We start from the raw sequence: 18,451 nt of genomic DNA on the forward strand, positions 1-18,451 counted from the left end.
GACTGGGGTGAGGGGGGAAGCAGCATGCCCAGTTTCCATGGAGACAGAGGCGATACTATTGATTAATGGATGCTGAAATGAGAGAAACAGTAATAAGAATAAGAAATTCAGATGCTTGCGTTGAAAATGCTTACCCCCGATTGGGAATTGTTCTGAGTGTCAGATGGTGAGGGGCTGGTGGTGTTAATCTTGGGGATTTTTATAGGAGTCTTTTAGGTTGGATGTGGGGGTGGTTGTCACGTGAACAGCAGTATGAATCTAATATAAATGGTTCGAAGTACCTACCTTGTGTGTACTCCTCTACATGCGCAATCAAGAATCCTATTTTTATTTGCTGCCAGCTGCAGAGATAAATGATTTCGACCCTATGCTACATTTAAAGGGATTATCTTCCTTTATTCAAATTGATGGTGTGACTTGTCATGTAATGGGCTGGTAATGAGGGGCATTTGTTCTTGTTTTGCTCACATAGACTGGAATGGAGCTGGATCTGTGGGTGAGGGGCTGATGGTGGAGGCCATAGGTACAGTCCCCTTCCCCCAGCCCTCTCCTTCCACTTATGTGCTTCAGAAAAGACAGAACTCCTCCCTTCCCCCAAGGAGCTTGTGAACCTCGAATGCCAGAGGTGTAATCTGAGCTAGAAATCGGTGCTTTCAAGGCCAAATCACCCACTATCAAAAGAAGGAAGAAGCGGTGCTGGTGTTGCGCTTGCGCTGTAGTGAGATTAATGATGACATGCTATGGAAATGAACAAAGCGAATGTCCATGTTTGCAGCATGCAAACTGATTTAATTTCAGTCTGCATTAATTTACTGGAGATGCACATTTACAGTGATAATAGAAGATAATCTAATCAATGAAATATGACATAAAACCAAATTAAAGATGAATCTGAGCAATCATGAAACTTTGGGCCCCTGATTCCCATAGAATGATATTTAATTGGTCCTGTTTTGTTCAGCTGAAAACATTTATCCAATACAGAATCAGTAATGCCAAGTTTATATTTAGCTTTAATTCATCTGAGGGTTTCGAAAATCCTTATTCAGCCTTGCAGCCAGGATTCCACACTGTATGTTTTTTATTAATTCATTACAGATCCCAAGTTCCAGACTGAATTAATATGCAAAAGGGAGTTCATTCATGTGCCTGGCTGTAAACCATTAAACCCTTTTTGTATGTTCTAAAAATACTCCAGAGTGAGGAAGATATTTTATCATGTAGTTAGCTTACACACTCTTAGAGCACACTCCTGATGGCTGAATCGAATATGAAACTTTCATGAACGCATATTCCCAGTACCTAATTGGACCTTAGCCTTCTGTTTAACCTTTCAAAATTCACTTTCTCTTTTCTTCATTGGTGTCTAGCTCATGTTATGCTGGAAAAGTGCCAACAATTATGCTGCACATTACCGCATCAAAGCAATGTCCTCGTAAAACTCTCTACAATGAGTGATATGCTATATTAAATCTAATTCGATTCACTGATTGAGTGAAAATGACAAAGGTATAATCATTATCTTCTTCTTCCTCATAATCAAGTACAAATACTCAATTCTTGTCTGTATCTTGCATCATTCTTTGTCTTTCCCTTTTTTGTTCAACAACAGACCAAACCTCTTAAGACTTTTGCAGGACCCATGCCAAGTGTCTGATCCTGTAGTGGAAGCTTGAGGAATCAGATGTGAAGCTAGTGAGAGACTTGCCTAAGTTTCTGTGGCTCTGTGTATATTCAAACAATCGATGAGGAATGCAAAGTTTTTAATTTGGCACTTGGTAGAGAATTGGCCATATTCTTCTCCTGACAAAATAAGAAGACAATGTTTGAGGTTGAATGAAGAAAGGCGTAATTAAGAATGAACAGTTACTCACACTTTGCATGCTTGTTTGCTACCCGGATCTGCTCTGAGTAATACAGACGTGGCATGAAAGACTTAGACGTGGATAAGACTTTAAGACCGATTTTAAAACAGGAGACACCTTGGGCGTCTCTGGGTTGTTTTTTTTCCCAACATTAATTAAAGGTAATGCGTAACCAGATGAAGATCTTATTGTCAGACCAAAGCTGTAGCCTTAAGTCTTTGTGAAGTAAATCTGGCAGAGAACTTGCTGTAAGCACGCTGTCTCACCACTGCCCCTACTGAGAGGATTAACTTCCATTAGTGAGAGATTCAGAAGTTCTGAGCTTCTCTGGGAATTGGAAGAAAGCCTCCCTCTCCTTCCTAAATCTCAATTTATCTAACCTGGTGTGGTGAATGAGTTCAATGCATTCAGCTTTTCAAATCTGTATTGTTTCTTTCTTTTACTAATGCATTGCTTAGCAAGAATCATTTTATATTAATTCTGAACAGAAAGTGAGAGGTGAATTTAATTGGAGGACATTGTTTTTAAAAATACTTGATGACAATACATTTAATTCATTTTTGAGGGAAGCTATTCATACTGCAAAGAGTAAACATGAATTATACTGCCACTGTGAAATCTGAGATTATTTGTCTTTCAAGAGGTGCTTGGACAAGTATTATGAAAGTAAGCACTGAAAATAACAAAACAATGCTTGATACCCAAATAGTTTAAAGTGGTTTACAGCATATTCATAATCTTACTGCATGGTATTGTTGAGAACAATGTCTGTACTTATAATAATATAGACAAGACTTTTACACCAGATATAATTTGTTCCCTAGCAACAGTAGCAGAACGGCATGCAGTCTCAGCAGCAATGGAGAGTTCCAGTGCTGGTCTCGTGTGAGATGGGGAGAGGGAGGGGGGGTTTATTCTGGAAGAGGTCATCAGCAGTTTGGTAAACACTGGACGGAAAGGGGAGGGCCTCTCTCAATTTGTGTCGACTTTATATATTCACGTCTCTACTGATGTTTGCTTGTTTGTTTCTATTCGTAAGTAGTTCTCTTGTCAACAGCACCAATTGTATGTTTCACAGTGCAGTACCTGCTTGTGCTTGTTAACATCAAGTGAAATAACCATCAATCTTGACAGATTTCCATCAACAACTGGCAGCAGTGTCTTCTGTCTGACCTGCCTTGTGTTTTAATATGCTATATGTCACCTCAGTGCCCAGAGGATTGGAACCAATCCTTTCTTGCCTTCCACATGCAGATGCAATGGACTGCCCCGTGACCTCTGTGTATGGATTTAGTCTTCACTTTGTCTAAATGTCATACCTAATGCGAATTCAGCAGAGTGTTGGCTGCTATAATGACAAACTAATCCTGCAATTCCCTTTGCTGCCCTGAAAAGAAAACTGAACAAAACTTTGCTTATGAGGTGTTGACTGTTTGAAAGGCATCCTTAGGAAACTGTCCAAGATGAAATATAACATGTGCTTTAACTTTTTGACTTCCTGGAATTCTTAAAATTTGTGCAAATACAAATTGGGGAGCACACTGAGTTCCAAGACAGAATTTGTACACCATGTGACCTTTTCCTAACAGCATGAATCATTTCTTTCTCTAGATTAGGCTTCTGTCCTTGGATAACAGGGGTCTGAGATTGGCATGAACAAGGAAAAAAGATATCAGTTACTATGGCAAAAAAAGATAAATGTAATAATCTCTCAAGACACTATCCGCACTGCAGAATACTCACTGTAGTTGTTTTATCATGAATGCATCACTGCATTTTTTGTAGTCATGTGAAATAGTCCCCGTCTCAGTACTGTTTAATGTTCTAAGGAGAGAGGCAACAGAAGTGATAAATGATAAGGAAGTCATACCACTCTGCCCATCAATTCACTGAAGCAGAAAATGAACAAAGTGACAGGGCTCTAGGCTGAAGAATGATTGTGTGTGTGTGTGTGTTTTTTTTTTTTTGAAGTTTGTAGTAGCAGTAACAGTGGTCATAGTAAAAATAGTAGTAGTGGTAGTAGTTGCAGTAGTATTAAATATCAACACACAATCTATAGGATCCATCTGCAGGATGTAAAGGATCCAATAGGATCCACACAATCGATAGGATCCATTTTCTGCGGGAATGCAGCCATGTTGTTCCTGATGTTTTGAACTCGATTATGTAAAAGTGAGACACACAGCAAACCTAATCTGAAGCACATTTAACCAAAAGCAGGACTCAGCCTATAATTGCTTCTGTCATGGAGAAGTATTGTTCATGGCACAGAGTATGCCTAATAAAAGAGGAGGGCTTTGTGAGAGAGGGATGAAAGCCAAGGGAGAGTGGAAGCAGAACTCATAAAAGATAAGAGGCTTTTCTTCCCCCAACCAAATGCTTTGTTTTTGTAAGGTAAGGGAATCCGGTGAATGTGACAATCCCGACCAGCTCTTGCATTTTTTACAGATTTTGTTTACCATAGTATGTTTATATGCATTAATTGGTGCTTTGTCATTTTTGTCATATCAAGTCATTTTTCAGATTTTGCCTTAAGTGAAGTGCATTCAAGCCACAGAGCCATTTCAAGCCAGTATTTATGTTGCCTTTAAAATGGTGATGCAGTACTACATGGTCTCCTTTAACATTATGCTTTATTCTTTGCATTTTGCATTTTTTGCTGTAGAGACTATATTAAACTGGCAGGAAGGAGTAAATGAACAGAAGAATTGTGACTGAGTGACTTAGAGCTGTGTGAAGGCCAGACTTGACACCTGAGCAGGGTGTGACATCTCCACTTTGATTATAAATAGGAACTGTGATGTCAATTAAGGGGAGAACAGAACAAAAGCTGAAAAAGTACCATGAACACACAAGCCCTCATTATGATGTAAAGCAAGGAACCAATGGCTCAGCTTTAACAAAAATATAAATTCAAATGTCACTGTTACACCCAACGAGACATTGTAAGACAATATGGTATTTAACTTAGCTTTCAACATTTTCTAATTAATTCTGTGTTAGCAGCGAAAATTCATCATGTAAAAAGTCTTCATTTGTCAAATGCTGAAGCACTGACAGCTACGCATAATGAATATGGTGCAGGCAGAACCATCTTACAACCCCAAGAAAAGAGAAAAGAATGGGAAGAAAGGCTATATGAGAACTGGCAGTGACAGACAGCCAGGTATGTAGTTTGATTTCTGAAATGTCCAGACTGTTTTCCGCAGCTAACCATTTATTAGTAATGGAGTGTTCAGTTTTTATTTGGTGGGGAGATCGAAGGGGATGGCGATGACTACCCTCCTTTGATTTCAGAGCAGCGCCTATCTCCAATCTTTGCTACAAGCTCAATGTTTAACCCATTCTCCTCCTCCGTATTCTCACATTTTGCTGCTGTAAAGGGGACAAGTGCCTTGTCTTTATATGGCACCAGGTCATTACAGTACACTGTACTGTATTTCCCAGTTGGTTGTCAGTTCTTCTCTGTGTGAGGTCACATTGATTGTATTGGCATTGCAAGGGCCATCATCACTGTCAGGAGGTCTGTTCAATCAACACTGAGGTAGTTTGCAATGCCAATTGCACAGTCACACATGTGTACTCTGTTTATTCTCGGTCCGTGCATGGCTCCGTCATCCTTGCATCTACACTCCGCCCACTGCATGATGACAGCAGTCTGTCACTTGTCACAGACTAGCATGACTGGCTGAAAAATTTGAAATTCTGAAAACAAATGGCTGTCTTTTGTAACTTTTGCTTCTAGGCTTAAACTGATTGCACGCAGTTTTGAATGTATAGCAGCTGCCATGTCCTGCTTTCTTCAAAAAATGACACCGCTAACAAGTAATACATTTTTCTTGAAAATAACTCAAATAATTAAACTTTTAAGTTTTAAAATGGATTCTTTAAACTTGCTGTTTTTTGTAATAAATTAGTGATGGAGAACAGGAGAACACACGTATTACCATTTTAAAAAAAATCTCTTACTTGCCCTAATTCCTCTGTGAGGCTTCCATTTATATATATGTATACAGCATGTATGTATATGAAAGAGGAGTCATTTTATAGATGTAACAAAATAACGTAATGCAATTCTTTTTTACTCTTTTCATTAACAAAAGACATTCAGCTATCAGCTATCTTGGCTCTCCTTTGCCATTCATATTCTACTGTCTTCTCCATTATCAGATTTTCTTGCTTTCGCTATTGTATATTGTTAGAAAATGCCATTGTGTCATGGAACTACTGCAAACACAAGATAATGTGGCAACATCCTGACTGGACAGTACAAGGTTCTGTCACCTTCCTCTAACTAAACTGCTCTTCAACTCAGATCACCCCAACCATTTGACCTGTGCTTGTGCGTTGTGGATTACATTACACACTTGCAATTTCCCATTATAACTGAGACCCATGTTCTCAGATGAAATGCATTTTGGAGGAAAATGGCTTTAAATAGCATGTTCCCTCAACATTATTAAACCTAGCAATGGTCCTGGATGGGACTGTCCCCTTACATAAAGATTAGGTGACTGTTTGGTATCCAGTTGGGTATTGAAGAGAAGTACTTTATTTATTTATTTATTTGTTTGTTTATTCACTTTTTACTTTAAAACTGTACAGTTTGAACAAACCTGACTGCATGAATTGGAGACAGTGTCAGAAAGAGTGGTATTGATTTTGACCTTTTTTAACAAATGGCTCTCATAATTATGCAATTGTTTTGTGTTGCGTCAGTTCTGAAATGCATACCTCATGCTTTTTTCCTCAGTAACGTCGCCAAAGTGGTCTGTTACATCATTTCCATTGTGCACATTCAGTGAAGCACGGTCTAATGTTTCTTTAATTGAAAACAGATCTAGTTCATAGGCTTCGTAATTCGTGGGAACCAAAACAGCTTGGAGGGAAGGCTGTATTTAGTTTTTTATGTAGTTTTCATTTAACCATCATTAGTAGTCATGTAAATGCATGTGCACTGTCTTTAAAAAATAGAAATGTCACTTGCATTGGAACTTAACCTGCCTGTTAAAATCCCAGGTCAAGCTCTTAATCGAAAATCTTGTGTTGGTGTAATGGTGTAGAGTGTAGATGATGGAATGTCACATATAGACGGGATGCATCCGATGGCTGCATTACCTGATGAAAGAAGGGTGTCACAGACATAGTTGTGCTCCTGGTATGTAGTGGTGCCTCTCAGGCCTGCTGATTTGCTGGTGAGCTGTTGATTAGTGGTAGGTGAGGCCTTGTGGCAGTTGTCACATCAAGCTCCCGTGTCAGCTGGCAGCGAAGAAGTTACACATCAAACAATACCTGAGAAATCTGTAAAATAAACTCCACCCATTTCAAAACACTCTGAGCTGTTGTGCCACAGGATCTGTGAAGCAATTAGTCTTCCAAAATTCTTTTGCAGTACACTGACTTTGTTAAACACAGAGACTCTGGCAGGATGGTCCTCAGAGAGCGAAAAGGTCACATGCTGGAATGTTCTCTTTGGCAGAAATGGCCTTACAGATGGTGTGCATTACATAATTGCAGCCCTTCAGCTGTAATTGGAGGCACGAGGACCGAACAGTAGATAGATTCTTTCTGAGCATGGGGCATGTTTGCTTCGATGCAGTGCTCAGCGGTGTTTGGGTGCAGGGAGAACGTCTGGAGTCCCAGTCTGTCTGGAGTCCCACTGGCAGCTGGCCGCAGTCTGAGAGAGGGTGCTCAGCTACGGCTCTGTTTTGCCCTGGTAAAGCAGTTGAGTTTAATGGCGTTTACACTGTACATGAGACGGGCTGGATTGACCAGTGCGAGGAGATAGAGGGACAGCGCTGTGCTTGGCTGCATATGTCAGAATCAGCGGCAGGGCACACACGAGAGGACAGCTGTCTCCTCAGGGCTGTTTCAGTCTTCTGCTTTAGCTGTCAGCCCATTAAACTTGTGTGGGAGGTTGAGAGTGGGTTGCAGCTGACCTCAAATGACCTCCATCCAGAGAGAAACACAAAGACCCCTGATGACATCTGAAAGTGAGAACACACACACACGCGCACACACACACACACATATAAGCAGGTTCTCACAAACGCATGCCCACACACACAAACACAGTCAGATACACCCATCCATTTTCTATTACTGTTGTAATATTCTGATTCTCCTCTTTTTTTTTCTGCCTGTAGATCAACTGCGTCACATTCCCCTTGCCCATGAACATGCCTGAACAGCAGCTGTTGAAACCCAATGAGTGGAGCTACTGTGATTATTTCTGGGTAAGAACTGTCCATTCCCAACACTGCTCGATCTGACCACATGTTGCCTTGTACACCAAGAAACATGATTTTCCCTCAACATGATTCAGAACAGTAGCCTTCTGACAGGATGGCATTATGCAACGTTCTGTTTCACAGTGATATATCTGCTGTCACTGTATCAGCATAAAATTTAATGGCAGCCAATTATGTGCTGTCCAGTATACAATGAGGATCATCTCAGCTTTCTGAGTTTTTAATCTGTGAATCTCTCAAACGACACACGTAGCATGAATCCCAGTGTCACCTTTATTGGATGCTTTCTCAGAACTGTGAAGCGTTCTCACTTGAGAATTTTGAATTTCTCTCCCAAGAGAGGGGCAGTGTCATTGAGTCGTTATGTCTGTATGCAGCTGCCCACACAGTGTGCTGCCATGCTAACAGCCTCTTCAGCTGAATGCAGATGCTGTGGGCTGATGATACATCCATTGTACTTGTACACATAATAGATTCATACCCCATTATGAAATTAAAGTTAACATCATCTACATACTGTAAATCATAAAAATACATGTATACACATGTCTGCCATAATTTTTGCTAAGAAATAGACATGGCCTGTACAAGAAACCACACCATTTATGCTTTGCTCAGTGAGGGAGCCAAAGCCATAACTATGTATTACTAAAGTAAATCCCAATGTTTCCATAAACTTAATGCTCATGTATACATTTCCCATACAAGATGAAGTTCCATCCGGGGCTGTGTTGTTTATTTTTACCGTGTGCCTCATGTGTTTCTGGTTTTCTTTCCCTCCCCAGGCAGACAAAAAGGACCCCCAGGGAAATGCCTCTGTGCCTGGCTTTGAGGTCTTGCTTCAGAAACAGCTGAAGGGTAAACAAATGCAGAAAGAAATGGCAGAGTTCATCCGAGAAAGGTGACTGAATTACTCAGGCCTTGTTTTTATAATTAATTTGAACATTTGTCTGGGGTAACAAAACACACCCCTGTTTTTACATGTCCACATCAGTAGTGTCTCCTCACTTTTGAAAGTTTGGAATCTAACAAAAGGGCTAATTATTTGAATTATCTAACTGCACAGTGCTTTCAATGTAATAAATTCACACAGTAACACCATAGACTATTTTATTATGCAGCACCACATACCTAGGCAACATACCTGCTCTCACAATCATTCGCCATTTGTTTGATTTTTGCTTTTCTGTTTTTTGGTGGGTGTTGAAGGATCAAATTTTCACATTCTTCACTGTTTCAGGGGTTGAGTTTGGCACTGTAAAAATAACAAACACAAATTGCATGATGTTTCATTATCAGTACATCAGTTTCATTAACGTTTTGTTTATGTTTTCAAAAAATGCTGTAAGCATGCCTTTAGATGAGAGGCAGGTATTGGCTTGTACTATTTTCATTCATTTCAGTTTGTGAGTGCATTGACATGTTTATTAATGTCTTTGGCAGTCAAGCTGTAGAGAACATCCTGTGTGTGGTTACTGTTGTACCATATGTTATATATTTTTGGGAAGTTCGTTTTCTTTTTTTGCTGTTGCCATGGTACTGTAATTAGTGTCAGTAGTGGTAGTGGTAGTGTCTGACATTTCTCCATCCGTTGTCCTTGCATTCATGAAACCAAGGCTAATCTGTGTTAAACAGGTCAGTTTAGAAGTACATAGTGAATGCCACAAGTGTGAAAAATGTGTAGTATTATTAAATGAAGCCAGTGGAAAGACCATTGAAATCAGTGGAATCTTCAGCTCTGAGTGTCAGTAAGCAGACATTGTGGTGTTAAAGGTTGGGTTCCATTTTTTTCAGTTCAACTGACAAATGGCAGAGATGGTGGATACAAAGCAAAAGTGCGATTTGTAGATAGAAGTTTTTTGGTGTTGATTGCAATGGAATAGATGTCTAGATAACAATACCAGTTCATGACAATGAATGTGCATGTATGTTATATGTATATAATCATTTTCTAATAATAACACCCTATGCTTAACTGAAAAAGTCCATCATTGGAAATAGTAACTCACATCCAAGCTTCAAAACACACTAATTGCAGCAACTAAAGCAACGCATCTGTTGTAGATTTCTTCTGAAATTTCCAAGCTTTCTCTCTCAAATAAACACCAGGTTAGCAAGGGTAGACATGAGCACAGTGTACAGTATGTAATTCACTTTGGAGAATTACTTATTCTTTTTCTTCCATTACTCAAAAGGTGATGTAACAGAAAATATGTCTCTCGTAGTTTGCTACTTACACTGAGAGAAAAGGTTCTTGTTCTTGTTCTTGTATTGTACTGCATGACTTATCAGAGAATCCGTCAGATAAATCAAGTTCACATGCAGATCCCACACAGTTTGCAGGGAGTGTCAGATTGCCATAGAAATCCTCCTTTTTTTTTACCTTTGATTTTCTTTTCTATACATGTCATTCCCACAGCTGCCCATAAGTTTGAGCTGAGTACAGGGCTTAGTACACAGATGGCTTTTTTGAGTGCAGGCATCAAGGGAATGTTATCATCTGTAATTAGACAAAACCTACACTTTAAATTATGATTGAAGTCATTACAGGGTCGAATCTCTAAGTGTCATGTCAAGAAAATAATGGATTGGTAACCCTCCCTTGAGGAGCAATAGGACAGAACATTGTTCAATTAACATTATAAACCCTCAGAGGGGAGAATTCCTGGTTGATATGGGAGTAAATAGCCACAGAATCCATCAATATTTCCCTGTGCAGTACATTTTGCAGCACAAGTAAAGCAGACAAATGAAACCACACAAAGTTTGTATGTGTTCATCATTTGTCAGGACAAAATTTAACAGGATTAACTGTATTCAGTTAAAACCACCGGTCTATATAACAAGTTTATATTTATTCTGTGATTTGTGGCTATTTCTTCAATAAAATTAGGACTTTAAAGTTTTATAAATCTTGCATATTGAAACTAAATGCTCTTAATTGTATTTAAAAAGTTGATTGCAATGCACAGCCCTACCAGCTCATGCCCTAAGCCTTGACTAAGGTCTCTGTCTTCCACAGAATAAAAATTGAAGAGGAATATGCAAAGAATCTTTCAAAGCTCTCACAGATCCCCTTGGCTGCACAAGAAGAAGGGTGAGTTTTTGTCATATTCTGTAATTTACAGAGAATAAAAGGTCTATGCTACTATGGCATCAATTGTTTCATGTGCTATTTTTCTCTCAATCCAACCTGTTATTGATAAAGATGGATGCTGTGAAATGGACACAGTGATACCCTGTGAAAACTGATGTTATTATTGTCATCCATTTAAGATTTGCTTTAATTCAGTTATTTGGCAGATGCATTTATGTATCACAGCTTACAAAGCTACCATGGCAAGATACATACAGTTCAGGTTGTAAGAGCAGCAACAAAAAGGGGAAGGGCAGTGTTGCAAAAACATCAGGCTTAAAGACAGTGCAAAGTTATTAGCCAAATATAACTGAACATTCAAAGTACTTGTGGAAGCTTTACATAATATTTGATAATATAACAATTTGATAATTTTTCTGGTAAATGGAGGAACTCTCTGCTGTGACGTAAGAAAGGGAGGAGTGAACACACAGGAATGAAGTTTTATGTATCAGTTATTCTGGCATTTGCCTTTAGAAAGGTTCCAAACCCAGTGGAGATATTATGTTTTAAATGGTATTCTTTCCTTAAATGCTTAGTCCTTTGAGCATTACGCCTTTTCAGTTTCTGTGGTTACATTGTTACAGAAAGGTGTCTCCATGATTACATTCTGGAGTGGCCTAGCATGGCTTGTGAACATCCTTCTCTTTAAAGCTACCATTAAGGTCACAACACCCCAATCATCACCTTATGAAGTATTTCACAAATTATGTCTTGTTTTCAGAAAAATGAATATGATCATAATGTATAAAAAATGAACTATAATTAGAATAATTGCAACATTTATCATTGCTGTTATAATTACTTTTGTTGTCAGTTTTGTTTTTATTATTATTATTTAGCTTGACATAAGGATAACCTGAAAACAAGCAAATTTGAAAAATTGTGTGGTTGAAATTGACAGGAGCTAATAGATTCACAACACGAAATATTGGTGAATATAAAAAGCTAAAGTTGAAGACTTAATTCAACTTGAATTGCAACCAAGATAATGTATAAGATGCAATGAATGTGTGTGTATCTCTGACATGAGCGTCATAAGGATAACCACAGCAGGCTGTGCCAAACCCCTTGCTTCTCTGGGAAGGTTAAGCTGGCAGTACTGTCTGTTTTTGTGTTCTGAAAATATGCAGTTGTGGTCTTCTGAGGAATGGTCAGGATTCAGAAACTTCCTATAGCCCTACTTTATGATGTATGATCATGAAAGTACAGATATACTGTTGCGCAGGTTTCTTGCTGTATGACTGTGTGAAATGTGTGAAATAAATTTAAAGTGTCATAAGGGGCTGTGGTAACCTCGTCTTGCTCATTGCAAAACAGAGGAACCCTACAAACCACACGCATCGCAGTGTCAACAGGTTACTGCACCAGGTGTTATTTGTGTTGCAATATGGTACCAAGATGCCACTCTGCACAACTGCCTGTGGCTTGGCATGCTGTCATGATTTAATAACAGAAAGGGTGTATTGTTCCTTGTAGAATCTAGATTATGCCACAGAGGTCCACCCACCCCTTACCAGAGACATTTAGCACAGAACAATACTTGCATTATTCTGTCCTTTTAGTCTCTTTGTTGTGAATCATGAATCATTGCTTTGCTGGCTGGTTCCTACATCCATGCTCAGAACCACTTGTTTATTCATGAATTTACTGTTTGTGCGGCAGCAATGTAAAAGTCATTGTTCTGAAAGGGCATGTGACACCGCTGTACAGTACTGTTAAGCTTTTTTTTTTCACTGTGCTAACCCCTCATTGACTGTACTTAATAAACAAGACTGGAGTGCAGTACATTAACTTGCTAGCACTTTTAATTTGACAAAAGTTCTAAATGCAAGTCCGTTTTACCTATAGGAAATGATTTTAAAGAAGTACACCTTGAATGTAGTTCACAGAAGGCTGGAGAGGTGTCTTTAAAAGAAAATTAGGTAGAAAAATCTGCTGCTCATTTCAATTACTTTTGGAAAAAAAATTTGCCTTTGGTCTGAGGAACCTTCCATGTTATTAAAGGTATCTTGTGAAGTAGTGGTCAGAGCACTGTGGACTGTGGACCTCAAGGATAAAGTTTAAGTAGGTTGAAGACTGCTGCTAAAATGCACTTTACTTTGTTTCAAACCAGCTGTATGAACAAGTTATTTAACATATGGAACTGTAGGCAACAAGATTAGCCTTGCATTAGGGTGTCTGCAGGGAGCTGCATGGCGCTGTGAGAAAGATATTTTACTCTGTGACTTCTTTCAACAAAAAAGTGTCATGGAAGAAAATGGTCCACTTCATTAGAAAACTCCTCTTGAATATCTGTCAAACATTTCTGGAATGTTTATTCAGGCACAAAAAACTGAGATTAAACTAAAACGTTAGAAAAATAACTAGCTTCTGGGCCAAATGGGTTAAGTCAAGGGAAATCTTCTACTGAGAGGCTAGTGAATACCTTTTTTCCTGAATGTCTAACACGTTCTTCTCATGACTGAGGGGGATTCTTGCACCTGGGTTCTATACATAGCAAGCATAACTATCTCTCACAAAAGGAACATTTAGTGCCTCATCTTCTCATATGGAAAAATATACCCATGAAGCTTCATTTTCTATTGTATATTATTTATATGTATCTGTCCCCGGTGTCACTTTTGATTTTAATGGAATCTTTACCTATCTCTATATTATGTAATACTATATACCAAAGGTATATTTTGTTGTACACTGTGTATGCATGTGCACACACCTAAACACACACACAGACACACACACAAAGACACAGACGCACACGCACATGCACACACACACACACACACACACACACACGCACACACACACACACACACACACACACACACACACACACACACACACACACACACACATACATACATGTATACATGCATATATGTGTACACCACGCCTTTGATTAATTGTGATTTTAGGATTCACAAGTCTGCAACATCCATGGCTTAGTGTTGTGTGTTTACTTTATCTGTATTAGACAGATAAAGTAAACACACAAGTGTTTAGTGTCACCCACTTCATTATTTACTGAGTGGTCTGTTGTAAATGCACTTTAAAATTTGGGAGCCATCTCCACAACCACAGGTTATCCAAATCTGCAATTTACAGAGGGGGCAGTGTGTGTGTCTGTGTGTGTGTCTGTGTGTGTGTGTCTGTGTGTGTGTGTCTGTGTGCGTCTCTGTGTGTGTGTCTGTGTGTGTGTCTCTGTGTGTGTGTCTGTGTGTGTGTCTCTGTGTGTGTGTCTGTATGCAGTGCCTCTGTTTTGTTCCATGCTCAACACAGACTCATGGTTGGCAGTGATATTAAGAGTCACTTTCGGGTGAGCCAGGCCTTCTGTAAACCTTTTAGCATTATCTCTTTGACCCAATGTACTGGGAACCACTTTGCTTTTTGTGTGTATCATCACAAATCAATCTTGACTTAAAGGTCAAATACGCTGCATCATTTCATGCCAAGTGTATCAATTCAGTCTTAGATTTTGGTAGAAAAAAAAACACGTTTTTTAGAAAGTCATCCTCCAGTGTAAGGTGTTGTCAGTAATATCATAGTTTGTTTTTATTTACTTTTTTTTTTGTAAATTTAGAGTTAGTGTTAGGGTTAAATTGTCTTCATGCTCAAATTGGACTAACGAAACTAACAAGAAGTTTTCCTTCTTGCTTTTTGGTGTCTGTTTGAACAGAATGATCCAATCCAATGAAAAAGCTAAATTCACAGGGTTTTTGTTTCTCTTTTCATTGTAATGAAAATAATGTATATGGAAAGTTCTGAATGCTCCGCCATGCACATAAGTACTTGATACATTACATATCAATTTTTAATTATTGGTTAGAATACTTCTTTCAGTTAGACTACTAAAGCCATACCAGGAATGATGCTCAATGGACTGAATGCTAGATGATACTAATTTAAGGCCTGATAGGGATTTGTGGAAAGATGCAGGATCAATCACCTACATAACATCAAGAAACACCTATTAAAAAATAAAGGCTAAGCTGACATCTGAGATGACAGTTGAGGATGTTTCTTTTGGCACATCGGGCAAGAGGAGCCTGGGATAAACCACACCTTGAGGCCTACAGTGGAGGAATGAATGATGACGAAGTCTAACGCTGAGCTCGACTACCAGTTTGGCATTAGATGGTACCGCTGTCCCTGAGCTCAGCAAAATCTCAAAGGACAAGGGCAGCATTTTTTAGTCAAAGATACTGAGGGCCTTTGTAGTTATTCCAGCTTGTTATCTTTCTGCAGCACACTGGGGGAGGCCTGGGCCCAGCTGAAGAAAAGCCTGGCTGATGAGGCTGAGGTCCACCTGAAATTCTCATCTAAGGTAACAGAACAGCTATCCTCTCAAGCAGTGCTATAGTTACCGATTTATTTGCATTAAATTTTGCCGTTAAAATGGTATGCAAATTGGGACAAATGGCAGCAGTAATCACAAAAAGTAATAATTATGGTAATAAGGCTTTTTAATGAAATTCATTTCTGTATGAGTGATGTCAAATTTCAGGTCACAATATACTTGTGAAGTAATGTCATGTTTATCATGATAGTTTAACCTACAGTCATACATATTGAAGTTTGACAATAAATGTAATAAACAACCACAACAACAATATCCCCATTGAACTAATAATACTATAGCATAATACTTAATGAAGAACAACTTACCACTAATAGTCAGCTGCCCTGTTCATTTGGCAGATACTCCAAATCAGACAGCCTGACTGCTAGTAGTAGTATTGGCTCATTAGTTTTCACCCTCTCTTTTTGCTCATCTTGCTGTTGAATAACAAGCACAAACAACCTCATGCCAGATTCACATAAATGGATTTTATTCATTTACATACAGCTCCTTTTTAGCTAATGTTTTCTTGCTTGTTTTCTCTGAAATTAGGGGACTTAGTTTGTGTAATCTGGCAATGCTGCACGTGGCTTTTGGAGCAGCACTGTTTCTTGGAGGAGGCATTTCTGCCAGAGGCATTTTTTCTTGGAGAAGCACTGTTTTTCAGAAAAGGTTTATATTTTGGAGAAATAACTTTTTTTTCTTAAGCACACATTGTGCATCAGGGTCATCACAGATATGACATTAAATGCTATAATACATTCAGACAGCATTCATTTGACAACATTAATGAATTCATCGATTTTTGTGATTTATCGTCTATAAGAAATATTCATAGTATTCTTACACTTGACTGTTGAAAAGCTCTTCTGAATATGAAATACACAGACATACCCAATGCTGCTCATTCCCCTCTTGTGACAAGCCAGTATTACCATTGTTTTCAGATGTTTTCCAAATGACAAGTAGCATTACAAAAGCATTTACAGTTGGGAAGTAGCATTTGATATTCGCTCATAGCATCTACTGTATGCCTTTAATTGTGTACAATATGGCCTGACAAAAGAGTCCTCGAGCACAGCTGGAGTTTAGAAAAAAAGACCAGGTATTTATTTAATTTGGCTAGAGCAGCCATGACGAGGGACCATATGTGTAACACACTGGCAGCAGTGGGATTATGAGGCCTGGCCTCTCTTGCTTAGATGGAGTTACTCATATTGCAGAGTTACCTCATGCCGGGTGCAAAAGCTTTTATGGTGTACTGATTATCTTCATTGTTACCCGTAATTTCCCCCTGTTATGTCAATAGAGACAGTTGAATGAAAAGTAGTTATTTTAAAATTTCAACAGAGTCATAAACATGATATTGTTTGGAAGTCCCAGATTAGAGTAAATCCACACAGGAAAGTGCATTTTCTGAGTTTAGGTGAAAAAACGAACATCAGTGAAATTGCCATTTACCATCAAGTGATTTATCTGGAAATCAAAGACAGCTGAATATGTGTATGTCTGAGTACACCTTTCTGTAATATTGACTTAATAGTACTTCCACAGTCTTCATGTTAGTAATTTTCTCATTAAAGATTCTTTCTTCAAAAGTGATTCAATCACAAAAGTAAGACATTCTCATCTTGCACTTGCACAAAATTCAACTCACTTTAGACAAACAACCCACAAACTTGCAACATTCCACAATTATGAGATTTGATCAGATCTGTTGAACAGAATGAAATGCATCACCTGACTTGGTTCAGCATCATATACCCCTTTAAAAACTATAATTAAAAATCTGGTGTTAGTTATGTTTTATAAAGTGTGACTTTCAAGTGGTGCTATGAGTGTAACTTATTCTGTTGGCTGATTTCTTGCAGCTCCAAAGTGAGGTAGAGAAACCCCTCCTAACATTTCGGGACAATTTTAAAAAGGACATGAAGAAGTTTGATCACCATATCACTGACCTCAGGAAACAGCTGGCTAGTCGATATGCAGCAGTGGAGAAGGTACAGGACTTTGCAATATTATGTCATACCACACTGTTGACTTGGGACCAGTCAATGCATGTAGATCACCCCTATTTATCCCACTACTGTATTGTGTTGAAACAGCATTTAAAGTGAATGAGAAAGACACAAGGCTTCATATTTTCTGAGGGCCAGTGAGCACAACAACTCCCTGATTTAATGTATCAAGCTTAAAAGTTAAAATAGATGTACATTTTAAAGAACTATGTGAAAACCAAATCATATTTTTTCCAAGTTTAGAACTGTACAATCTGTTCAAGTTACATTCTGTTACTGCAAGTTGTTGAGCAATTGTAGTCACCACCACTGTACAGCAGATTTAAATCTTGATACATTTTACTTACAGCATGTACTGTAAAAATATAAAGGCCATTGACGTATTTAGTGTTGTGTTTTTGCTTTCTTACATTCATTCCATAGTTCGACCCGTTGCTTTTGTGAAACATCATCAGACTATCAGACTCTGTGAGATAATATATCTTCCTCATGCTGTACTGGAATTTCAGAAATACTTGCATACATTTTTAAGATTCCACAACTCTTTCCAGAGCAGTGAACAGATTCTTGACACTGGATTTTTTTCTGATACCACAAATAATCAGCAGTCTATACAACTCACACAGATATCGAGTTACCAGTCACAGACATAAGACCAGTTGTATTATTCTTACATTTTAAGTAACAACAAAAAAAACTACAAATTATGTTTTTGTGACAATTTTACTCTGAAGTGAGACAGGGGAAAGATAAATGGTCATCATGAGCAAACTTCAAGTCTGTAAAGTTTAAAGGAGAAGATACCTGGGAGTAAATACTTTGTAGAGGAGATAAAAACA

General features: G+C 38.5%; 1 protein-coding gene across 3 annotated transcripts in view; it reads left to right on the forward strand.

The window, feature by feature from the left end:
* gas7b (growth arrest-specific 7b) overlaps positions 1-18,451 on the forward strand; it is a 71,475-nt gene that overhangs the window by 46,908 nt on the left and 6,116 nt on the right. For all 3 annotated transcript variants that reach the window (XM_036526214.1, XM_036526222.1, XM_036526230.1), the window contains 5 exons: positions 8,012-8,101; positions 8,902-9,017; positions 11,139-11,213; positions 15,501-15,579; positions 17,466-17,594. In XM_036526214.1, the coding sequence (XP_036382107.1) occupies positions 8,012-8,101; positions 8,902-9,017; positions 11,139-11,213; positions 15,501-15,579; positions 17,466-17,594 (489 nt within the window). The remainder of the gene's footprint in view (positions 1-8,011; positions 8,102-8,901; positions 9,018-11,138; positions 11,214-15,500; positions 15,580-17,465; positions 17,595-18,451) is intronic.

Source organism: Megalops cyprinoides, chromosome 1 (genome assembly GCF_013368585.1).
Source record: "Megalops cyprinoides isolate fMegCyp1 chromosome 1, fMegCyp1.pri, whole genome shotgun sequence".
Classification (NCBI taxonomy): domain Eukaryota; kingdom Metazoa; phylum Chordata; class Actinopteri; order Elopiformes; family Megalopidae; genus Megalops; species Megalops cyprinoides.